General features: G+C 37.7%; 1 protein-coding gene across 1 annotated transcript in view; it reads right to left on the bottom strand.

Annotated features, from left to right (window-relative positions):
- Positions 1-21,424, bottom strand: part of Pkhd1l1 (PKHD1 like 1) — a 149,335-nt gene extending 127,911 nt beyond the window's left edge. Inside the window, 1 exon segment of the mRNA XM_032888552.1 lies at positions 21,137-21,424. Coding sequence (XP_032744443.1) covers positions 21,137-21,424 — 288 coding nt within the window.
- Positions 21,425-27,255: the final 5,831 nt, after the last annotated feature.

The following is a 27,255-nucleotide window of genomic DNA, read 5'->3' as shown; positions in this document are numbered from 1 at the left end:
ACTGTCAGTACATTCATAAAAAGTTGTAGAAAATGGGCTGAAGGAAGATTCCACTTTTCAGCCAGTGACTTACAAGACAAATATCTGGAACTTGGAAAGTCCCCAGGATCTGAAGGAGCTTGTAAAATTAATGCTATACAATTACTTAAGAATTTGTAGACTCACCTACAGGTTACACATGCAGAAATCTTATCCTAAACATCCAAAACTGTGAGAAAAACTACTCAGACTGGCCATTGGCTAGTATATACACCAGGTTTATCTAGATAGAGTACAGCCTTTACAAGTAGAACTGACACTGAAACTAAATGCCTGTAGGAAATGTGAGCCCTGCATCTAACTGGGTTAACTGCTTCCTAAAGAAAAGGAATTTCAACATTCTCAGTAGGACTTAAACAAACCTAGAGTCTTAAAATGCAACACCCAAAATATCTAGGATATAACCTAAGATTACTTAGCATATGAACAACTAGGAAATCTTAACCTGCTTTAGATAAGACAGGACTAATACAACATAAATATTGGAGTTATCTGACAGATTTTCTATATCAAATATAATAAAATGCTCCAAGAAATAAGGAAAAATCACTAAAATGGGAAAAAATATTTTTTACAATCTCACCAAAATTTTGTACAATATAAAAAAGTAAATGAAAAATTTAGAACTGTAAAAAATACAAAAAAAATTAAAGTTTCTTGAAGTTTTAATAGCATATTGGAGGTGATGTAAGACTGAATCTAAAATTTCATAACTCAATGGAAATCTTTCTAAATTAGATGTAAAGAAAAAATGAATAAACTAAGGGAAATGCCAAAATTCATAATAATATAAGATCTTATATTTATTTCTTTGGTGTCTCCAAATATCCAGTTCTTTTAAAAACACATGCGAGTACAGACTAGAAACAAAACTGTTTTTGTTGATATAATATGTTAAAACTTCCAAAATGTGGTGAAATATATAAACCTATAGGATTAAGAAACACATGCATATCATATCACAGCCCACTACTTACACACACACACACACACACACACACACACACACACACACACACACACACAGTTTTTAAATGTATTTCCTGAGAAAAAGAAAAGCTAAAAGAATTTATAATATTAGCTGAGCTGGTATTTGATACTTCTTTATTACAGGGGAAAATGACAGAGAAAGGAAATTTGGAGCATCCAGAATAAGAAAATGAAATAATGATGATAAGCATTTATTACAATCTATAAATTATTTTATGGGTGTCACTCTTCCTCTACTGTTTAAGTCACAGTGGTAGGAAGCCCTTTCAAATGGCAACAAGTGGAATTCCTCCTTTCTCACAGCCATGGTGGCCCTGCTCGCACGGAGTGTCAGCCACTATTCTAGTTGTTCCTCATCTTTGTCTATACACTAAATTCCTAGAATTTAAAATTTTAATCATTATAATTGCTATACATAATATTTGACTCATAAAAATGATACATTGTACTACAGTATAATTTGTAAATGATGGATATTATTTTATTAAGCCTTTATATATGTATATGAAATAACTCAGTTATCCCATATTCTGGCTATTTACTTTATGGAAGAAAAATAACATTCATATAAAAACTTACAAAAAACTTCAAAGCATATTTATTCAGAATTTCCAACCATTAGAAACATTATTTTTCTTTAACTAGTGGCTAAATATACCGTATTTGTTTCTGTGAATTTAAATGTCACTCAAAATGAGAACAATGAATTGTTGATATATTCAGTAATATGGATACATTTCAAAGGTACTGTTCTCAGTAAAAGAGGGAAGTCTTAAAAGTTACATATCTGTGATTCCATTTACATGATGGTCTCAAAAAATGAAATTAGGAACAGAAAAAAGATTAGTGGTTGCAACTGAGGCTGAGAAAGATTGCAGGTAGCATAAGGGGATTCTGGGGGTAATGGAATAATTCCCTCTGTTCATTCGAGTTATACGACACAGGCATGTGTGAAATTTCAAGGAACTCTCTACAAGAAAGGAAGACATCACTGAGTATATTAATTTACAGAATACAGTTCTTAAAGGAAAGGAAAATGTACCAAAAACACAAAGAAAGATAAACTATTAACTTGAGATCACTAAGGACTCAAGTTCTGACAGTGAGGATATTTCTGAAGTAACAAGGATAAACTGGCTTTTCATCTTATGCAACAGTAGAACCCACTACCAACATAGTACATCTCTGTCTGCTTTCTGCCTCTTGCCATGGAGCTCATCCGCACCAGCTTGCAATAGATCGATAGTTCAGTCACAAATCTCTGCGTTAAAAACAGAACAACAAAAGAAAAGCAGGCTACCTCCTAAATAATTGCAAACCTGCTCGGAGACTATGTAGACTATTTGTGTTTTCTCAAAAAAATATCAAATTATCTTAAATAGTAGGAAAGGCCATCATTTTTATTGCCATGTTCATCTCTTTATGGTTACACAAATCATAACTTTATGGGGACTGCTTTTTGGAAGAGAGCGTGGTACAAGAAGAATTGAGAAGGCAAAGGGATGCTGAGTTCTGCAGTTGGTTTTTAGTGTTATTTCAATCTCAATTTCTGTATTCTAAAAAAGTCATCCTAAGGTTTCTCTTTAGAATTTGATGTGTTCCTTTGTGTAAACATTGCTACCACATGGCAAGCAGAAGAGTCCAGTGAAGGTTTCACTTTATACTTTTTCCCCTTTCCTACTTGGATGGATAACATAAGCATTCGAAACCAAAAGATCCCCAGAATCATTTGCAAGTTTCTTCATTGCTTAAATTACTTCATGGATACTTTGAAGTTTGTGTTGAATTGAAATTGTCTTGGCTTGTTCTCTTATATTGAATATTTCTATATGCTAAGCTTCATGATACAAAATTCATATTCATTATATGACCACTACAAATTCTCTATCACATTTTGAAGTATAAATGATGAGAACTTGAAATCTGAAAATAAGCCAACTGACTCCAAAGCCTGTAACTTCACCTACAAAATCCTGACCTTTGGTGAGAAGACCCAGTCCAGAAACAGGAAAAGAAATAGATAGCCTTTGATGATGTAAATGTTACTGGGGACTTATAGAAACTTTATTTTTTTAATGCCTTGTTCAGAGAGATTGAGGATATGAACTCACTTATATTAAGAAATTTCACTTGAATATATTGTGTGGAAATTCTAAGCTTTGAGATCTAAAATTTACTGTATTTGCCATATTACATATTATAAGTAATATTTATTGGATTACGGCATTTATTATACCTTTTTGCCTGTATTAAATATCAGTATCCAAAAGGATAATTTGTACATTGCTAAAAAAAATAGGAATTTGGAAAGAATTTTAATTACATTTGCTATGAAATCAAGAATGACTTAGGAATCTGATTTTTACAACACCTATATTAGAATGTATGCAAACCCCTACCTTTGACAATAAATACTAAAAACAGGTTTAATCAAGTTGTCTATGAATGGAAAATTTGAACCACAGAAACTATTCACCACATACTGAGACTAAGCACCAAGATTTGTTATGCAGTATGATAGCCATGAAGGTTATATGTAGAAAAATATGTACTTTTCCCGAAGGCTGACAACAATTGAAATCCAACAAGAGAATTCAGTGGTTGTCCCCACACAAAAACATTTGTCTGCCTGTCAGATATCCCAGAAAGAAATCTATGGCAAGTATCAGAGATTTGTCTAGCTCAAAAATCAGACTGTATTTCACAGTTCTGGTAAGGGTTTTGATTCAAAATTGGATGCCAAATATAAATTTGAAATTTTAAAATGCATGAATGTCAAAGTAAGTAGAAACAGAAGAGTTCTAAGGGGATAAAAATGAAAGATATTGGAAGAAATAAATTTGATCAAAGTCCATTCTGTATGTACATAAAAAAATGTCAGTTGGGGCTGGAGAGATAGAGCTGCTCTTGGCAGAGTACTTGGGCTTTGTTCCTTTCACCAATGTGGTGTCTCAGAAACATCTATTAGCTCCAGTTTCAAGCAACTTGATGTTGTCCTCTGGCTTCTGTGAACACCAGGTACATAAAACATAATATGTACATACACGCATACATACATACATACATACATACATACATACATACAGCCAAGAACTCATAAACATAAAATAAATGAGAAAACATGTTGCAATGAAGCTCATTTTCAGCATTAATACACACGAGGTTTTTTTAAGGAAAATGAAAAATAAGCATATTCTCTTGCTAAATATGATTGCCGAGCTTCTCCAAAATTCATATTCACAACTATGTAAAAAATCTCTTTTAATGCTTTCTAGTAAAGACTTATAGAAAGAAAATGTTAAGGGTATAAAGTAGTGAAGAATGAGTGACTGCAAGGAAAAGGAATTTACACTTGCAGTATTATAGAGCCTTAATCTGGCATTCAGTTTCATCTTTTATGACACAAATCAAAAAAAGGAAAGATGAGACAGAGACAGAAAGACAGACATACACAGAGGGTGGGAGAGAAGAGCAACTTGGAACTAAATATACTGGTACACAATTGCAATCCCCATATTTAAAAGCTAAGGCAGGAGGATCAGTAATGCAAAGACAGCCTGGGAACAATGGCAAACTCAAACAAATAGAAAATAAACCATTATGCTAAAGGTACCTGTGGTCAACCGTAGAGTAATTAGTTTTGTTTGTTTGTTTGGTTGGTTTGGTTTGCGTTTTTCTAATTGTACTCCAATTCTGTAAAAGTTAGTAAGTATTTGTTGAACATAGTAATGTTTTATGTAAATATATCTTAGCTACAGCAACTTTGAGCAATGGTTTTACTGTCTGACACATCTCAATTTCCCTCTAACCACATCATGTGTCATTTGAAATATTGATTATATACTAGAGTATCTGTAATAGGTTTGCAAGATGCTGATTATATAGGAGATGGCCAACGGAGTGAAATCAAGTAACTACTGGCTCTTAGAAGGCTACCAATGTTTTAAGGGGATACAGTTTAGTTTTTAATCTATTTCTGTTGTTTGTAGTTTCAAGTGACATCCAATTTTCACCTTCAAAATAACCTATAGCTCATGTGTTATGAAACTCATTTTATAAAACACACACACACACACACACACACACACACACATGTTAACTGATAGATTTTAAGGAGAAGTACCATCATTTTGAAAATATATCGATCATTCTAATTCGTTTTTACTTTTCTTTCTTTTCCTTTAGTTGAAAATAGTTCCTTCACTCATACAAAACATCCAAAACAATTTTTGCTTCTCCGACTCCTCCTAGCTCCCTCCTAGTTCCCCTCTCCCCCATATCCACGCTCCATCTTTTTCCTCTTCAGAAAAGGGCAGGCATCGAAGAGATGACAGCCAAAGGAGAGAAAACAAGATAAAATAAGACAAAGCAAAGATTCATATCAAGGCTGGACAAGGCAATCCAAATTAAGGGAAAGAGTCTTAAGAGCAGTCTAGAGTGAATACTTTAGGGAATTATAGTGACAATTTGGAATTTTGGTTTCCTTAAAAAGCACAGAAATATGTTTTGGTTTTAATCCTAGGTGTAGATTGTCTACAGAAGCTGACTACAATTTGCCTCATGCTCCTGCAGGGGTATGATTTTGCCTGCTGCACATAGTGTCTGAGATTGTGTGATGTTTAGAATTCTGGAGACTTTTCAGACAGTATATGAATGCTAGGGTGCAGAGAGGTGGGATGGATTGTTGTTGTTGACTGTTGTTGTTGACTGTTGTTGTTGACTGGTATTGTTGACTGTTGTTGTTGACTGTTGTTGGTTGTTGTTGGTTATTTTTGATCATGGTTTGTTACGTAACCAGGTGCAAAGAAGAAACGAAAAGAAGAAATTAGATATCCTGATGATGAAGATCAAACTTCCCTCAAGGAACTCAATGCCTTGATCAACAGGAAGTAGTCTAATGATAATGTCACCATATCCCCCGACCCCTGACTTAATTTGTGGATCCCTTATATCTCTATCCTTTTTTTTTATCTTTATCTAGTGTTACAAGGTTGAACAGGCGAAAGGAAAGGGGTGGAGAAGAGTAGAAGAGAGAAGAACCCACAAAGTAGCCAAGGACAGCTATAGAGGATAACTTGAAATCATTAGAGAACATGAAGAACCTTAGATATAGTTATTTAATTAAATTCAAAAGACCCTCTTGGAATGGCTGTTCTTGGTTATCATCTGTAGTTAACTAAATTCCAAGACACTGGCCACACCTGTGGCACATTTTAAGTTAATTGGATCATTTGAGATAGGAAGAAACTTTAAATCATATGATATCAGAACACTCATCTGGGCATACCTTCTCATATCAACCTACATAAAGAACAAAAAAAGAAAAACAGATTTGGTTTTTGCCTGCTTGCCCTTACTTTTGCTGGCAAGCTCATTCCTTCACTGATACTAGAGCTTACTTTTTCCGGATTCTGATGTATACTGAGGGCTAGCTGAGACATGCAGCCTTGTGCTACTGATTCTTCGGACTTTTTTGCTAGACCTCATTGTTGAAATAGCTGAACCATGATCTGTAAGACACTAAGAAATCACACACACACACACACACACACACACACACACACACACGTGTGCACACCCACGCACACACGCACACAAATGTATTATGTATATGTATATGCATATGCATATTCATGAATTCTATGAGTTCTTTTCCGCTAGAGAACTCTAACTATAATACACTACCACTCTCCTAAGGACAAACAATCTAACTTTGCACTGATGTGATAGGACAATCTTGAAACAAGCAGACAGATTCATTCCCTTGCATTATCCTTCTCCTTTCATCATAGGTAAATAGCTAAAGTTCTAAGCAACAGAACACGACAATCATTATGGAATACCATTCCTTCGACTTGGTACTCTTATCAGTCTAATATAACAGGATGTTAGTCTCATTGTCACCTCGTGTTTTATTCCATCAGTTTTTTGAAGTCCATTGTAGCAAATTATTCAAAATTTGGCCCCTAAAAACAAGATTTGTATTTTCATAGTCCTGTAGGATAAATCTAAAATCAATTTGTCTGTAGGGCCATGCTTTCTTTGGGGGCTCTAAGTAAGAAATCCTTCATTTTTCTATGCTAGTTTCAAGTAATTGTCAACGATTCTTAGTGTTTCTTGACTTGTAACTGAGTATATTCCAATATATTATTAGTCTTCCATTGTAATATGGCCATCTTTTTCCCTTTATCTCTGTTTATATATCTGGTATCTGGTTCCTTCTGCTTTCATTCGTGTGTGTGTGTGTGTGTGTGTGTGTGTGTGTGTGTGCATGTTATTAAATAAATAATATTAGATATATATGCATATATAGTGATAAAATACAGTGAATTTACACATTTAGCAAACAATTTACCACTGAGGCACATCTTAAGTTTTCATTTTATTTTAATTTGAAACAGGCTCTCAGTAAGTAGCTTATGATGGCCTTGAATTTGTGATCCTTCTACCTCAGCCCTCTAGAGTAGCACAAATTAGCATTATTAGGTGTGTTCTGCTCTGCTTTGGTAAGATTGCCATTTATAATATTAGGGCCTACCCGACCTCAATGTGTCCTTCCCTTTTGAGCTGCAGAGACTCTACATCAAATGTAATTCTGTTGGGTTCCAGACATGAATTTTTAGTTAGATTACTGCTGATATAGCTTTGTAGGAATAAGGAAAAGACAGTTACTAAGTTTTTTTTTTTTTTTTTTATTATTCTTGAGTATTTCTTATCCAAATCCCTTCCCTCCACCCCTTCCTTATGGGTGTTCCCCCCCACCCTAATTTGCCCCCCCGACAGTCTAGTTCACTGGGGGTTCAGTTCTAGGACCCAGGGCTCTCCTTCCACTGGTGCTCTTACTAGGATATTCATTTTGGAGTCCAGGGTCAGTCCATAGTCTTTAAGTGGAGCTTAGTAGACTCTGGTTGCTTGGCATTGTTGAACAAGCCCTTCAAGCTCTTCCAGTTCATTCTCTGATTCCTTCATACGGGGGTCCCTTCTCAGTTCAGGAATTTTTGCTGTAAGTGTCTCTCAGGTTCGAAAAGGTCTACTTCTTTGCTTCATCCATCTTGTCTAAGCTCTCTGTATGTTTGGGGCAGGCTCTGAATGGGTGTTCCTTCAGTCTCTGTTTTAATTTGCCAAGGGTATTCTTGTTCCCCTTTAAAAAGAAGGACTGAAGCATTCACATTTTGATCATCCGTCTTGAAAGTTACTAAGAAAATTTCTAAGGCTTTGAGAGGACTGGTGAGAGAAACACATAGAAAATTTCAGGTAGCTTATAAAAACTAATAGCCAATAAAGAAATCATTACCTCTATTTTACAAACACATGGAAATAAATTCTAAAACAATTTAAATTTGGAAAAGGCCAAGCTTCAGAGACAAACATAACCAGTTGATACTTTGATTGTAGCCTTGTAAACCCAAGAAAACTATGGCCATGACACCTCAACCACAGAAACAAAGTGATAACAAATATGTTGCTTTTGTGACAAGAAATGTATAATAATTTAGCATATTGCAATTGGTAAAGTGTTTTAAAGATTCTGTGGTGGCTTGGATAAAATGGTCACTGCAGGCTCACAGACAGTAGCACTATCTCTTCATAGCAATAGAAACCCTAACCAAGAGAAATCCCATTCACTACTTCTCAGCATCTACTCCCAAGGAGTTTCTTTAGCTCTGAGTTGTAGAAATCACCTTCTGATTCTATTCTCATGGACTACTGGAAGTGCTCTGCAACACTGCAATGAGCTTAATATAATGAGAAACTCCCAGATTCCATATCCGAGCAGCTCAGTGCATAAATGAAGGGCCATAATCATGGATATAGAAATTGATTCTAGATCACAAAAATAACAAATAGAAGATGCAAACACGGTGCTACTGGGCTCCAGGATAAACATCTTTTCTCTGTATTATAGATTCTCACCCACCCCATCTTTAAGATCTGTGCTATAGAACAACAAAAGAACTAAACAGATCACTTTTAGAAACTGTATAGAAGTTACACAATTTGAGCTCCTTAATCTTGGTTGTGAATTTGATTGGAGTGAGATATGGGGATGAATAAAAGACACTTCTGAGTGTGTCTGTGAGGGTATTTCCTGAAACAAATCACTAACCAGGGAAGACCAGCTCTAAATGAACTTCTCCCTTCTTTCTTCCCTTCCTCACCCCTTGTCTGACTCCTCTCTCTCTCTCTCTCTCTCTCTCTCTCTCTCTCTCTCTCTCTCTCTCTCTCTCTCTCTGTAAGGTGAGCTCCTGTTCTCCACTCTACTCCCTACCAAAATGAAACAACACCTCTTAAAATGTTTAATCCAAAGTCAAAGTAAATATTTCTGTGTTTAACTTGTTCTGCTTGTGTATTTTGTTACAGAGCCAAAAAATATAGTTGATAGGTGGCTCAATAAATGTCCACAATCACAGTTAGCACTAATTGGGCCCTAGAAAATTTCATATCACATCTTATATTTTAACTAAATAGTTTGCCAATAAAACTGAATAGCCTCTTTTCATATGCAACTATGTTTATACCCAGGTCCTTACCACGGGCATCTTTACCTGAAGGCAGCACATGGCTGTCAGGAAAGCAATGTCTATGAAGTAAACCACACCTTGGCTATTCACTTAAGAAGTTGGGAGGTTTGTTTAATCAGTCACCTATCATTTTCCATCCACAAAATGCAAGTTTTCCTTGGTATGTCTAAGATTCAGGCCATACAATAATATAAAATTCTTGACATTTATAAGATATTCCACTAATGTTAACTTATTCCTACTTGCTGATAAATTTGTTTTGAAATGGGGAACGGTTTTCCACTAGTCAGAAGTCTTTCTGAACCGTGCCGTAGTTCATGGACACAATATAAATGTGTTTTTAATTTTATGTTCAGTGACTTTTTCTTTGAAAAGAAATTTCCTTTGTAATGATTTATTATTTCTTAGCTCCAACTACTTATCTTTCATCACTTCAATAATTTTAGGCTAAAATAGAGTCCCAAGAAGTATGCAAGCAAAAATTTCATTTGACTGGGTTCAAATTTATTGACATTTAGGCACCACCACACAAAGCAAAAAAGCAACTTGAAGATTCTTAATCATTGATTAAGAGTTTACATAATTTAGAGCTAAATTTTCAAGACCTGTTTCACATTAGAAGAGAGCAGAAATGGTGTGGAAGTGGTTACTGTGAAACTCCAAGTCTTCTGATTGTACTATTTATCAGGTCAAGTTTCAGATAATTAAATAAAACTATGACCGACATGAAAGATTATAGTTATGTTTCATTTTTGCATGGGTCTGTTGAGATTTAGAAATTATACACAGGAAGAACTGGATGTTTTCCAGTGTGGCCCATGCCGAGTGAGGCAGCAGCTGGTGAAGAAGGTCGCATTTATAGAGACTGTCCTGACAGCTGGAGAAAAGTGATATGTGGCCCTTGCTTCAGGTCACATTAAAAATGAGCTGTAAAATAATTACAAGTTAATGTGAAATTTACTGTCGTGATTTTAAACTTTAAACAGTCCTTCTTGGAGCCATTTTAAGGCCATTGTAAAGTTATTTAATCTCTGCTCAGACTAGGAGGTGTGCTTTAAATCCTAAAAAGAAAAAAAATGTAGACATGACTTAAAATCATTTTCATGAGTTTCAAGCACTTCCACATGTTTTGAAAAATAGTAATTTCAATTTTGCTTGAAACCTAGGAAGGGTCATGGGGAGAGGAAGCTGTGAAAACCGTAATCCCACAAATCTTATGACACATGGCATGATGTAATAAAATTCAGAGCCAGAACAAGCCTCTGCTCTGCTAATTACTAAGAACATGGATGAGTATCCTCAGAAGCTCACTTGTACTGTGTGATATGATAAAATATCTGGGAATGCACTAATACTTGAGTCCGTCAGCCATTGTGTGAAGAGCTCTTTCAAGCTAATATATACCAATTTAACATTAGGTCATACTACATTCCTTTTGAAAATGTCGTGTCATTTCCACACTGAATTCTGGTGGTTATGGAATAAAAAGCAAGTGTTGAGAATCAAAGTAGAAGAGGAAATAAAGGTCCCGGCTTCCAATCTTAGTCCAGTGTCTGAGAAGTACCTAGGGCACCAGAGCAAGTAACAGTGGTTAAGAATAAAATGAAAACATTTTTCTTTCAACATATGTGCATTATTGTTTTTATACAACTACAAAATTTTTAAAATAAACACATTTTAAGCTGCTTGGCTCTCACCAGTCAGACTACAGAGCCATAGCATATATTTTAGTCCAGGAATCTGTGCCAAATACTACTGAATGATTAAAGATGTCTTGAACCATGAGACTCGGCCTCATGTTATAGTCCCAGGGTTCCCCTTGTTCTTCCTTGTTGACCCTTTTAGCCATTCTGTCTAATCCATTGCCATTCCTCTAGACTCTTTGCTAATCTATCGAACCTCTCTCTCTCTCTTCCAGAAACCTACAGTTGTCAATTGGCTAGGACTTAGGCTAACTTTACCTTTAACCTCCTCCATTTGAGACTGCATTGTAGTCTGAGAGTTGATGCTGCCTGCCCATCTGAGGCACTCCTCCCAGCTCACCTTGATCCCCTTAGGACTCAGCTTCATGGTTTGGACACAGAGTCCTGTGGGACATAAAACCATGACAGGAAGTTCGGTAAGGTAGAACAGGTTGAGACAGGAAACTCAGGTGGGTACACACCTGAGGCTTAGGTGACTACCAGCTCCCTGCCCGACTCAGGGCCTGGAACATGTGCCATACTCCTCACATAAAGAAATGTGTCCTATGGTCACGTAGGTCCAAAACAGAGTTCTCCATGCTGAGGTACCTAGAGGCTGAGAGGGCTTTCCCAATAAGCTTCCCTTCCCAGACATTCCTCCCTGCAAACGGTATTTAATCTCAGGGATACCCTGAGGAAGGGCTATGGTTTTACGCATCTATTTTCCACCATGAACCAATAAACTGTTTAGAACCATGAATCTTTCTTTCATTAATATTCACCATGGGGAGCCATGGAGAAGGCCTTCGCCTTTGCCTTTGCCTTGACCTACAGAGCTACAGATCAATTCTCTCATAAAAGGCCTCTCTGCACTCCCAGCCACAGCTACCAGCAAGCCTACCTTCGCCAAACTCAGGTCAATCATTGGCTAGGACATGCCAGAGCTGCCCTTCACCCACCAGCCCAGGCTACCTGCTGTTCCCAGCCCACCCACGGGATCCCTATTTAGTCCTCTTCTCTTCCGTAACTCCCAGCAGTAGCAGCTGTATGTCAAAGCGTTTGAGAACCCCTATTCTCCAGCCTTTTCACAGTCTCAGGGACTCCAGAGTCAGCTCTGGATTTCCCCACATCTCAGACTGCACTTTCCCACCCCTGGAGCACAGAGCAGTGTCTCTGCTCTTCCCTAGAGCCCAGGACTGCCCTGTGGTGGAACAAACTACAGCCTACTACTAATTCTCCTGTTAACCCTTTCAGCCTTTTCTTACACTCCTACTTCCTTTCTTTGATGACTCCCTGCCAAACTACAGAACCACTATCTACTATGGAAATATATCTGCTACACTTGGCTGGGTCGTTGCCAAGTTCAAAAGAAAGAGATGCCTATCAAGGTACAAGATAAAATATAAAACTTATAGGACCGGAGAGATAAAAAGGACTCCACAACTGATAATTAAAACGCTAAATGTGTATAACAAAATATAATAATAATAATTAATAATTAATAAAGGATACAGAAAATAAGACCAAAGCCCTATATAAAGGCAGGGCAATTAAAATAACACTTTTTAATGGAGATTCTAAAATACAAAAGGACCTAGACAGATATTCTACAAACTCTGAAAGACCATAGATGCCCTCCCAAATTACCATATCCAATAAAATTTTCAATGACAATCATTGAAGACATAAAAATGTTTCATGATAAAAACAAATGTAAACAATTTCTGTCCTCAAGTACAATTCTACAAAAGGTATAAGAAGAAAAATTTTAGTCTGAAGAGATGGATAATTACACCCAAGGGAACACAAAGAAGAAATAATCACAGAACAGTTCATCAAAAGAGGTATGGGATGGGCACAGCAACACAGGAAAAGAACAGAATTAATAAATCAACAATAGAAAAGGCAGAAAGAATACAAATTCATGGAAACTGAACAAATCATTGTTGAATAAAAATTTGGTCAAAACAGAAACCAAGAAGGAATGTCAAAACTTTGTAGAATCGAATGAAGATGAAATTACAACTTCCAGACTTATAGGACACAATGAATGCATTTCTAAGAGGCAAGTTCATACAATTTAGTGCCTACAGAACAAAGACAGGAAACATCTCATATTAATAACTTAATGACAAGCTAGCAATTTCTACAAATAATATTCAGAAACAGTAAGTGGAAAGAAATAATGAAATCCAGAGCTAAAATCCACGAGATAGAAACAAATAGAAATTACCAAGAATCATTGAAACAAAGAGTGTCTTTGTTTGCTTGTTTAAAAAAATAAAAAAGACTGGCAAACCTTTAGTCAAATTATCCCAAAGATACACCAAGAAGATATAAATCAATAAAATGAGAGATGAAAGGAAGACATTGTGACACACATCAGGGAATTAAGAGAATCATAACATCACACGTTAAAAATCCTATATCCCACCAAATTTCTTCATGCATAGAACCGACCAAAGTAAATATAGATGAAATAAACAATTTAAACAGACCTGTAGTCTGTAGTGAAATAGCAACAGTAATTAAAACCTTCAATAAAAAAGAGCTAAGGACAGATGGATTCAGTGCAGAATTCTTTTTTGAAGAAATAACAATATTACTTAAATTATTCTGCAAGATAGAAAGTAGGAGAACATTTCGAAATTGTCTCATGAACTTGGTTATCTATTAACCATGATACAAAAACCACACAAAGACTCAACTCAAAAAGAAAATTACAGACCAATATCCTTGATAAATATAAGTGCAAAAATTCTCAATAAAATACTTGCAAACAGAATTCAAGAACATATCAAAAGGATTACCCACTTTATGAAATTCGTAGGCAAATGGTTGGAACTGGAAAATATCATTCTGAGTGAGCTAACCCAATCACAGAAAGACATACATGGTATGCACTCACTGATAAGTGGCTATTAGCCCAAATGCTTGAATTACCCTAGTGGCCTAGAACAATGAAACTCAAGGCGGATGATCAAAATGTGAAGGCTTCCTCCTTCTTTAAAGAGGAACAAAATACCCTTGGCAGGGAAGAAGAGAGGCAAGATTAAAACAGAGACTGAAGGAACACCCATTCAGAGCCTGCCCACATGTGGCCCATACATATAGAGCCACCCAATTGGGCAAGATGGATGGCAAAAGAAGTGCAGACCACAGAGCCGGATGTAGATCGAACCTGAGAGACACAGCCAGAATACAGCAAATACAGAGGCGAATGCCAGCAGCAAACCACTGAACTGAGAGCGGACCCCGTTGAAGGAATCAGAGAATGAACTGGAAGAGCTTGAAGGGGCTTTGAGACTCCATATGTACAACAATGCCAAGCAACCAGAGCTTCCAGGGACTAAGCCACTACCTAAAGACTATACATGGACTGGACCCTGGACTCGACCTCATAGGTAGCAATGAATATCCTAGTATAGAGCACCATGAAGGAGAAGCCCTGGGTCCTGCTAAGACTGAACCCCCAGTGAACTAGACTGTCGGGGAGGGCGGCAATGGGGGAGGGTGGGGAGGGAACACCCATAAGGAAGGGGGAGGGAAGGGATGTTTGCCAAATGTACATAAGAAATACTCAAGTTAATAAAAAAAAAAAAAAAAAAAAGGATTACCCACAATAGTCAAGTTGGCTTCATCCCAAATGTGCAAGAATGATTCAATATACATAAATAAATAAGCATAACCTACCACTTAAAAAGTCTAAACAGCAAAACCACAACATGATCATCTCTTTAGATGCAGAAAGAGCCTTTGACAAAGTCCAACATCACTCACCATAAAATCCCTGGAGAAACTAGAATACAAGGCACATATTGCAATATAACAAAGGCAATTCACCAGAAGCCCAGAGCCAGCATCATCCAATATGAAATTCAGTCCAGGGAGTGGCACTATTAGGATGTGTGGCCTTATTGGGGTAGGTGTGTCACTGTGACTGTGACCCTCATCCTAGCTTTCTGGAAGCCAATCTTCCATTAGCAGCCTTCAGATTAAGACACAGAACCCTCAGCTCTACCTGCACCATGCCTGCCTAGATACTGCCATGCTTCCCACAATATGATAATGGACTGAACCTCTGAACATGTAAGCCAGCCCCAGTTAAATGTTGTTCTTTATAAGACATGACTTGGTCATGGTGTCTGTTCATAGCAGGAAACCTCTAAGACACTGGAGGAGGGCTTTGAGGCTGCAAAAGTCCCTCCCAAACTCACTCTCTCTCTCTCTCTCTCTCTCTCTCTCTCTCTCTCTCTCTCTCTCTCTCTCTCTCTCTCTCTCTCTCTCTCTCAGAGCTCTGGTATCATGCCTGGCTACTTCTTACTATGATGATTATCTGCTAACTTTCTGACGCTGTAAGCAAACCCTCATTAAATGTTTTTTCTAATGGGTTGCCTTTATCATGGTCTGTCTTCACAGCAATAGAATAGACATTAACACAAAGGTCTATTTTAAATGTACAATCCTTGAGGCCATAGAACAGCTTTTTCACGGCTATCGAATGTACATGTTGGAAAGATGGATGAATCAACAGGTGATTGAATGGAGAAACTTTTATCTATTGTTATTTGTGTTCCTAATAAATACAATATACAAATCTATTATCTACTTTTAATTACAGAGTGAACATAAATTCAAACTTAATGAGTCCTTCCCTCTTCTAGCTTTTACCTCTGATAATCTAACACAAGAGAAGCAACTGGTACATGGTTATATCACAAGAATACACATAACATACTTGAGGAGAGGAGCATGGCCTTGTGGTATGTAACCCATCCTAATCTCCCTGAGTGACAGTCATGAAGCCAAAGGAATTTGAATTGTCGCCACTTCAATGCAGTGATACATGATGAAATTTATGAATTCGAGTTACCTTCTCACCTAGAAATTCAAGTTCTAGGAAGATTATAGTGAAATTGTCATGTGTGTGGGCAGAGATGTATGTATAATGTTAATCCATATAGCAATATCTATTGAATTACTGAAAAGTCAAATGTTGCTCACAATGGGATAGCTCAATAAGCTTATATTACCTATTGAGGAAATGTTATATAGCCATTAAGACTTAATGTGCGGGACTGTGAGTGTAGATTGGTGAAAGAATGCTTGATAAGAATGTATGAGGTTCCAACACTCTGTGTGTGTGCGTGTGTATACATGTGTGTGCATGTATGTGTGTGAGTGTATATGTGTGTGTGTGTGCATATGTGTGTGTATGTAAAATCAAATTCTGTGATGCTTTTAATATTGTAAAAGTCAAATGCTTTACATAGTATGTAATTTTTCTAAAATACATATTGCTATAGACATAAGTACATATAAATATGAATAGGAAAAAGTGTTTAAAGGATCATATAATTCAAAAATTATCACTTGCCTTATCTATTGAAAATAAACTCCTACTTGGTCCTTATTTCTTCTGACTTCTAAAATTTCTTCTTGTACTCTGAAAAGACACAGTTGTAATCCACAGATCCTGTCACATTTCCAGTTAAAAGTACTGAAGTGTGATCTGTGAGGTGAGAGACTCTCAGGACTCAAAGGGAGAGGACCTTAGATGAAGTGCCCAAGAGTAGGGAGAGGGAACTCTCCATCTCCAGTAGAAAGACATGGCATCAAGTGGAGGGATGGGGTTGCCATCCCACAGTCAAAAACTCTGACTCGAAGTTGTTTCTGTCTAAAAGAACTTCGGGGACAAAAATAGAGAAGAGACTGAGGGAAAGGAGGTCCAGTGAGAGGCCCAAATTGGGACCCATCTCAAGGGAAGGCCCCAAGGCCTGACACTATAACTGATCCTATGATGTGGAGAGAGGAGCCTCGCATGTCTGTCCTGAGAGACTCAACAAGCAGCTGTCTGTGACAGATGCAGATACTTACATCCAACCAATGGACAGAAGCCAGGGACCTCTGTGGGTGAATTAGGGAAAGGCAGGAAGAAGCTGAGGAGGAGGGCAACCCGATAGGAAGACCAGCAGTCTCAACTAACCTGGACCCCTGAGATCTCTCAGACACTGAGCCACCAACCAGGCAGCGTACATGAGCTGGTCTGACCCCCACCCCCACCCCACCCAGCACATATACAGCAGAGAACTGCCTGGCCTGGCCTCAGTGAGAGAAGCAGCACCTAACCCTTTAAAGATTTGAGGTCCCGGGAGTAGGGAGGTCTGGTGGGGTGGGGTGGGATGAGGACATTCTCTTGGAGGCAGGGGAAGGAGGAATGGGATGAGGAACTGTGGGAAGGCGAACTGGGAGGGAGATAATGACTGGACTGTAAAAAAATGATTAAAGATAATTTTTTTTAAAGAGACAGACAGGAGGAAAGTAAAAAGCTATATGTCATGATAAAAAAAACAAACAAGTACTGAAGTGTTTCTAGAAAGGTAAACTGGCATGTTTTGCAGCTTTCAATGCCTGTTTCCTTTTATCTCCTTCTCTCTCGGTCTCCCGTCTGTCTCCTGTTGCGGTAAATATTAAAGAACTGGTAACCTTTCATCCCACACTAGTGCCAGCACCTGTAGGGACACATGGCACTGCAGGGTAATTTTATCTCAGAGGCTCCACCCTGCCCCCAAGTACTCTCTGACCCAGGACATTTCAGTGGGGCACCTTGCCATACTTGTCCCTAGAATTAGTCCTGGCACCCGTGGGGCCATATGGAACTATCCATAATTCACCTCTGGCTAATATCTCTCTCGGTGGCTTTCTACTAATCATGAACTCTCTGGTTCCAGCTACCTGGTAAAATCAGGGCTCTAGAAGTCTAGCATGGGGCTGACCTATCACGACTCCCGGCCACTGACTCTGCCCTCCTTCCCAACAAACAGCCCCTGGTAATTAAAGTATAAACTCCCAACTACCTGGTGAAATCATGACTCAAGAAACTGTAACTTAACAATCAGATTTATAGGTTAAATTCTCAATCCACAATACATCCACACAATAAACTTACCACCAGTTGATAAAGATATAAACCACCCACCTAGGTAATATAAATGTACCTATAGAAATTCATCCCTTAAAAAATATACATAACTACCTAAGGCCATTCAAGACCACCTGGATCTGGGTCCTCCTTCTCCATCTCCATCTCAGCCTGAGAACATTTTGTTTTCTGAGAGAGCTAGTGCCATGTTGCATCATGCGATGTAGCAAAAGTGGAACCTTAAACAAAAGAAACTCAGGCAGCCAGCTTGCAGGCACTAGGTCCCCCTGCTGTGAAAAGTGCAGGCTGCCCTAAAAACAGAGGTAGAGATTAGAAGCTGCCTGCCTCTTTAACAAAGGTTGTTTGGTCAATGATTTAAGTTAGGTTTGGTTTATTTGTTTTAAAGATGGTATAAAAATGCTTTATTAAGTCATCAGGATACCCATATTCTCTTAACGTGGGCTCCACAGGAATATTGAGCTAAAATCCTGGTCAGACAAGCTGCCTGTTAGTCACTGACTCCAAGGAGAGGGTGGTGATATTTGCCAGTTATAAAAGTTATTACAAAACAGAAGTCATCCACCAGGCAGAGTGAATACAGACATGCATTATAGAAGTTATTAATAAGTAAAAGTCTCTCCAGGTAGAGAGCTTAATGGATAGATGTACATTGGGCTAAAGCCCTGATTTGACAAGTTGCTTCCTTCTTATTGGTATTGGTATTAATAAAAGTTTGATTAAATTGTTTTATGAATTCCCCTGCTATGCCATATGGCTCAGTGATGCCCGCTAGTGAGGGTTTGTGGTTATTTTTAAAATTACCACAGCAGGAGGCTCAGATTCTCTTAATGTGGGCTCCATGAGAATTTCAAATTGATTTCCTGACTTGACATTAAAAAGGCCTAACAGGCTCATACACGTTTGTTGAGTTTACTCCAGTTTCTTAAATTGTTTTAATTTTCATAATGGATGTGATTTTGAGTCTTGTGGTTATATTATTTCTCTGGGAGAGAATAAAGATACAAGTTTTTTTTGGTTTGAGACTAAAGAACACAGTGTTTTGGGAGAAAGTTTTTGTCTTGTGTTTTTAAAAGGGTGGTTAGGCTCTGGACATCTTCCAGAGTTATATTGACCAGATTTGATAGAGGTAGACCTCCTGAAAAACTAGATTCAAGAGAATCAAACAAAAAGGTATCTGGATGATATTAAAATCTTGTTTTGAGATTTATATATCGCAGAATATACAGCTTTTTGTGAAGCTCATCATCAGAATCCTAAACTGGCCTGCTTGGATTCCTGATCTCAGGGACTTTCAGCCGGGTCCAGTCAGGACAGACATCAGGCTACAACTCACCCATTTTCCCATCCCCTCCCACCAAGGATGTCTCAGTGCCCATGTACAGCTTGAGGAAGTTATCGAAGAGTCATCACTCCGACTCTCTAAACTTTGGGAGACTGAAAGTGGTTAGTCTAAGGTTGTCTTTCTAGAGAGGTTAGAAATGGTCATAATTTAACGGAGGAATTAGCTCAAATTGATTGTATGGCCACAATCTCATTTGGTAGAAATCCTATATTTGTTACTAAGCCAAAGTTATAATCTTTTACATTGGTACAGAATTTATTTGATATAAGTTTAGATTTTCTTTGATATGAATTTCTTATTGATTTAAAATTAAAATTAATATTGTTACTCTCATATATAGGCAGTGTGCCTATACAGCACATTTAAGTATACAAGGCTTATACCCAGTCCTTTACCGCTATTAGAAAACTAATGTGAGACGATTAAACCTGTGAGCTAAGGGCCAGATCACAAATCCATGGCTCACGTTTACTGTTGAAAGTTTTCAAGATAATTTATTAAGCTAGTTAACGGGCAACAGTCCAGATTGTTTACATAGTGAGACGGTTTTCACAGACGTCAAAACCCACAAATGTGACATTTAACATTATTTAGTCACTGTTGAGACGTTGCCCCTAACCGTCCCCACTGTGGACACGAAGAAGCAGCTGGCGTCCCTCCCTCCAGGTGAGGTGCATGGTGGCTCGGTGGCCACTGGGCAGAGACTGCCTGTTTCCCCCACAGATCTGTACTGTCCTTGAGAGGACACAATTTACAGGTTAGGACAGCTCAGCTCTGCAGAGACACAATGAGCTGATCCTTATTCCTGTGTCACTAAGGTCTGTCAGACTCCTGGGCCAGGAGGCTGAAGATTGGTTCTCCTTCATGTTGGGGACAGGGGACTGTGTCAGCAGACAACTGCCTCTTCCCCTGTCCCAGTTCGGGAAGCCGTGTTAGGCTTCCTATATTTTCAGATGATATTAGTCGTCCTCAGATTTCTGACAGAGTTGAAACTAGTTACATTCTCATAGCCTACCCAGGCTGGTTTACTACATGTTCTATTTAACTGAAAAAATGTTGGACTGGGTGTTAGGTGTATTTTATGATTTATAGATTATAAATAATGGTTGTGCTCAGCTTCCATTTGAGAGAAAAGATTTTTATAAATTAGACAGAAAGGGTGACGTGTAGGTTGGTGTCATTATTCAGGTGAAAGCAGACACAAGATAAAAATGAGGTCTGTCACTTGTCCAGAAGGAAGGGTGGTGAGAACAGAGGTTTAGAAGGAGAGAGAAGCAGAAGAGGGAGGAGAGACAACATAAAGGCAGATGTAAACGATCCTCGCCACGCATCTCCACATAGATACAGGTTGTTATGAATATTTCTTAAGGGATGGATTTCTATAGGTCAATTTATCTTATCTAGGTGGGCGGTTTATATCTTTATCAATTGGTTGTGAGTTTATTGTGTGGCTGTATTGTGGATTGAGAATTTAACATATAAATCTGATTGTTGGGTTGCAGTTTGTTGAGTCTTGATTTTACCAGGTAGCTGGAACCAGAGAGTTTGCAGCTAGGACAGAGCTGCCAGAAGAGATACTAACCAGAGATAAATTATGGTTAGTTCCATGTGGCCTCACGCGTGCCGGAAGTAACTCTAGGGACCAGCATGCCAAGGTGCCATGTTGGAATGGTTCATGGATCAAAGAATACTTGGGGGCAGCGTAGAGCCACTGAGATAAAAGTACTCCATAGTGCCATGTGGCCCCACAGGTGCCAGCACTAGAGTAGGTCAGAAGGGACCACTTTTTAATAATTACCTCAATAGTCTCCATTTCAACCTTTCGCTCTCCCTTTCCATTTTCGTTCTCTGTCTCTTCTTCTTCTCTTCCTCTGTTCCAGATCTTTGGCCATCTCATTGGTTGCATTCCTGACTATCTTACCCCAAAATTCTGCTCAAGTAGACACACGTACTCACTACCGTCTACAATTACACATTGCTTTCACCCTTCCTAACTGCGGAGTACAAATGGCTCCAAAAAATACACAGCTAAAAAGAAGTTTATAGGTCCTATCACACCAATAAACAGGCCATTTTTTCAGTGATCCTTGAAACAAGACCTTAGGTAAAGAATAAACAGCGCACAAAGGCAGTTGGCCTCTCTTTGTAGCTGGCTAGAAAAGCCAGCTGTTTTGCTCTCTTGAATAAGGGTGAGATCTGCTCTTTCTGTGCCACCATTTGGTCAGAGAAAGTGGGTATTCTACCTGTTCCTGCAGCAATCATAGTAAGAAAGGATGTTGACACCTACATCCCAGCCATACCGTGTTCCTCACGTCTAGTTTCCTCACCTACTGCTTAATTTTGTGACCTCTCAGTGTTCTGTTACTGTAGTGAAACAGAATATCACTTAGTTTGCATGCCTATTTCAAACTGTAATTCTGACAAGGGTACCTCTAAGACAACATCTTCCCATGTCCCTTAATTTGATGCCAGCTATGCACAAATTAGAGGTAAAGGACTTGCCCTAATGCTATGCAGCCTGGGAATGGGTTTGAGCCATAAATGCTGATAAGAATGATTGCTGCTATTACCCAGCTTCCTTCTATCTGTTTCTTCACGCTCTCTGGATCTAGTTAACACCATTCTACACTTTGGTCGTCATTCTTCACATCGGTTGGATATTTTTAGCGCCCGCATATGAGAAACGAATATGTGGTGTTTTTGTGTTCTGTGTGGCTTATTTAACCTGATACCCTCCAGTTTATGAAATCCCCCAGTTTTCCCCATTGTTATATAAATTGTGTTCTGTGTAAACACAATTTGTAGAATATTCATACGTGTATATGCACATGTAATATGTATTCCATTTCCTTTGTCCTGTTATCCAATAACATTTGAATTGACTCTATACTTAGTTATTCTGTATAATACCATATTTAGATAAAAGCAATAACTTCTGATATTCCACAACACAGTGGGATAACTACAGTTTAAAATAATCTAGTCTACATTTTGTGAAGATCTCAAAAAGAAATTTAAAAATGCCAAACACAGGGACATTGTGAAAATTAAATTCCAATTACTGTCATTGGATCTGTGCACACTTCATGCATGTGCTGAAAATTACACCCTTTAATATGTTCAATTCATATATATTAGCTAATATATAAATAAAATTGTTAAAGGTGAAGGGAAGACATATTCCTCACAAATCAAAGCACTCAGCCAAATATATAAATCCACATGAAAATTCTAGCAGCTGAAGTGTTTTATGCATCTTAGTGACTAAGTGAAATTCTGAACTTATACATGGGTTTTAGTGTGCATGTGTGTGTGTGTGTGTGTGTGTGTGTGTTTGTGTGTATGGTGTATAATATTTGTGTTTTGTGCATGTGTGTGTGTTTAGTGTGCATGGTGTATATTTTTTTATGCTGTATGTATATGTGTGTGGCTATGTATGTATGTGTGGTATGTTCATTTATTTGTGTGGTGTATGCAGTGTGTATTGGAGGTATTTATGTGTGAGTTATGTATGTTTATATATGTGTGGTATGTGTACACATGCATGTATTGGTATGTGAATATATGTGTGGTACATGGGTGTATATGAGTATGTGTCTGGCATGCGTGTGTGTGTGTGTGTGTGTGTGTGTGTGTGTGAAGCAGGTGTTATTCTGTGTATAAATGTTTGTGGTGTGTAGGCATGTGGCACATGTGTATGGTATGTTCATGTATGTGTGTATGTGTGTCTATATGTGTGCACGTGTATGTATGTGTATTACGTGGTACAGGTATGTGTGTCTGTGTTATATGCAGACTTCTTGCAAAGAAAATGCCTCCTAAAGTGCAAGCAATCCTCTTGTTGCTCAACACCTGTATTGATCATGGCTATAGAGATAAATTCAGCAAATTATTCAGTGGGCACCTCAGGGGTTGAAGTTCTTATAGACCTTAACTCCATAATACTCCACATCAACATTCTTTTAGAAAGGGAAATAAAACCGCCTTCAAGAAGAAACCAAGGTAGACAGTGGACTCCCTCATAATTTTTCTTACTAGTCTTTCAGATTTTATAATATGATATGCTCTGAACCTTTTAGTAAAATGAAGGTTTCTCATTTCAACCTAACTGCTGCTAATCTATTCCAAATGTTAACAATGCAAGTAAGGTCTGGTAACCATCCCTGCACTGAGCTGATAATAGGAATAGAGCTGATCACCATCTGGTTTGGTTCAGAGTAGAACTTTCAACCTAATAGTGCAGATTTTGAGTTGGAAGTCCCTTGCATTTCATGAATGCCACAAAAAGAATTTAAACAAACTGTGCTCCCCAATAGACATGAGTCCTTATTCCTTGCTCTGTAGGTTTGCTAAATATGGAATATCATATTACTAATTTTAGCAAATTCTAGGGTACATAAACAGGCCAAAACCTCTTAACATAAATTATGCCAGAGCTATTTAATGATAATTTACATGGTGATGCCTTTTCAGAGTTATGACAGAAACCCAGTTTAGAAATAAAAAGCAAAATTTAAAATTGTGTTTTTCTTGCAGGCCTCTCTCTCCAATGCTGCTGTTGTAGATCTATGAAAATATGTTCTATTGCACCACATCATGCATAAATTAGAAAATCTGATTTATCTACAACTACGAGTGATTTTTAAATGGGTTGTTGGTCCAGACTAGAAGTGTATCACCAGTCCTTTTCAATTACAAATAATTTCAGCAACAATCTAGATTTATACTAAGGAATTTTTTTCTAATTATATTAAATTATAACCAGATTCAAGTTGTCTAAGAGTTTGGGAGCTCAGACAATGGATATTTAATAATAAGACCCATGTCCATCACATTCTCTTTGTATTGCCAATACTTTGAATTATGCCTGGCACACAGTAACCATCTCCTAAATGAATGAAGCCCCAGAGGCCTATATGGAAATTAACAAGCCTTTGGACAACATTGTTGTGTTTTCTTGAAAATTCTGCTCCTTAGCCAGGAACATTTTTATAGTTAATATAAAGTTTTTATAAGCATGGAAGACCTAAGCCTTTACAAGTATAACATCTATACTGGCAGATTAATCGTATTTCCTGCAAATTAATTGCTCAATTATTTATGTATGCATTCCATCCCCAAACAAAAGCACAAATAGGGGAGATAGCCCTCCTTCACAAACTCATTTGCTGTATGTTGACATATGTACAAATATCTCAAGATTCTCCCTTTGCTGCAAGAAAACAAAACTTGTATAGATTCTTCTGTGTCAGAAGGAAAAGAGCCCAAGAGAAAGGCACAAGAAACAAAGAGCCACTTGTTTATACACTTGGGAATCCCATAAAAACACTAAACTAGAAGCCATAATGTATATGCAAAGGGCGTGATGCAACCCCAGGCAGGCCCTGTGTACACTGCCTCAGTCTCTGTGAGTTCAGAGTACTTGGATCATGTCGATTTACAAAGTATTGTTTTATCGGTGTCCTTCATCCCCTCTTTCTCTTATACTCTTCCATTTTTCTCTTCCACAAGGTTACCCGAGTCTTGAGAGGAGGAATTTGATTTAGAGCTGAACATTGCAAGGTCTCCCATTCTCTGCACAGTTTCTGTACTTGTTCCCACCTACTGCAAAAGAAAGCTTATCCGAATAAGGCATAGATCTATAGATGTATAGATGTCATTAGGAACCATTTTATTGCTGCATATTTGGGTAGAACAGTTGTATTTCACTACTATTGTTTATAGTAAGAACTGTGTTTTTCATGGGTTAAAAGGTCTGAATTATAAGGCTGAATGTTCAGGACTGAACTTTTAATCATGAAACACAGGTTTCTGCATTTATTTTTCAGGAAGATTCGTGTTCAAAGGTACTAGGAGTGGTAAGAATTTATCACTAAAGGCCTACAAATTTGATATTTTAAGGTCATCCAATGAACGATCCTCCCGGAATCCTCTGAGACTAGGCAGTTCTTTAACTTCATTTTTCTTCTATACCTTCTAGCTGATCTCTCTGCTAAAAAAAAAAAAGTATCTCTCATCTTCTAGCCAAAAGTCTAAGTCTGTGATGTCTGCTTTCTTTTAACTGTATGATTTTTCTGATTTCTATAATTAAGCAAGGTTGAGGTCAAACAGCAAACATATTTCTTTCTCTGTTCTGTTTTCTTGCTTTTCTTTTTAAACTTCCTCTCCCCTCTTTGTCAGACTCTGCACATCATGTGTCAGGAGCCTGTTGTGTATTTGCTTTATCATCTATTAGACATAACTCTGCTGACGGGAGTGGTACCTCTGTGCCATATTATATCTTGTGCCAATAAATCCCCATGGTACCATGAAATTTCTTTTGTACCATGATGAAGGCACATTTTAAGAGCCAAAACAGGAAACACTACCCTGCATCTACACCTTAAGAGAAACTTCATGTACTTTGTTTTTCTTTTCTATCTGACAGCTCTGTACTTTTAGAAGTGAAACAGAGTTGGGTCTGCTTAATGCTTGGAAAGAAGACAGAGACACTCAACAGGGTAGGTTTTCTCCCCACCCACCCCCACCTCCACATCATGCTGACCTTACCTGTTCAGAGCAGTGTGGTAGAGAGTCAACACAGTGACTGAAAAATGTTCTACACATTCTAAACTCTCACTGTGCCCCAAATCTCAAGACAGATCTTTTAAAGACCCAATTCTAAAATTCTGAAATTGGGTTTCATGATAAACTTCTACGTGTCCATGGTGTTTGGAAATAGGCTAGAATGAGAAGCAATATCACTCTACTTAAAAGTTAAGTATGTATAATGTAATGTTGGAAATACCTCTGCCCTTTGCATTCTCTATTCTCAAATGCTTCTGGGACAACATACTTGTGTTTGCTAAATACACCCTTCCCCTCAGTACTCCCCAACTCAAGTACAGCGTGCTGCTTGATGCCAAGTTATAACAAGCTTATTAAATTGTCTTCTGGAACTCAAAAAAAAAACAGCCCAAGCATAGGGTTGACAGTTGAATCTTTAAAAATGTGTGTGTAAGCTGGCTTTTACCAGGTGACTATCTTTATTACATAAAGTCTAAATTTTCCATAATGCTCACCATCCTTCTAGCTAAGTCACTCCATAAAAAACAAACAAATAATGGTAACAAAAAACCAAACCAAAACAAAACAAAATAAAACAAAACAAAACAAAACAAAATATTATTAAGAATCAAATGGCAAAAGAACAGAGCTCTTCTTAGTTTTACAGAATCAAGGATTTGAATGGAGGAAACAAATGTGAATTTGACTAAAAAGAAGCTAAGAAGATATTGTTTGGTTGGTTTGGTTTTGGTTTGGTTTGGTTTGGTTTGGTTTGGTTTTTTGCATATTGAAAGTCCTATGTTTGACCACAAGGTAGAAACTTGGGGCAGCTGAATAATCCTCAGAATTCTCCAAATAAATAAGTTGTGCTTAGTTGCATTTTAAAGAGAAAAATAAACCAATTACCAATAAACTAAGGAGAACGGGTTTTTTCATGGATACAAATGAGATTCCACTTCTTATCTTAGATTCTAATGACTGATTCTGTCGAACTGCTTTCTTGTGAATTCTGTAGGTGGAAGTCAAATTGGTATTGTAGTTCTTTATTGTACAGAGTACTTTCTATTCAACCTGCAGCTGCTTATTACAGGACAAGGCTCTCTGCAGATGGTAGAATATGTTTGTCTGAGATTGGAGTTCTTTCCTACACCTAGGCTACTCCATCATCCTAACCTCTGAAAATGTTTTGCC

The sequence above is a fragment of the Rattus rattus genome, chromosome 1 (assembly GCF_011064425.1).
Source record: "Rattus rattus isolate New Zealand chromosome 1, Rrattus_CSIRO_v1, whole genome shotgun sequence".
Lineage (NCBI taxonomy): Eukaryota > Metazoa > Chordata > Mammalia > Rodentia > Muridae > Rattus > Rattus rattus.
The sequence above is the reverse complement of the archived record's forward strand: the minus strand, read 5'-3'. Positions and strand labels throughout refer to the sequence as shown.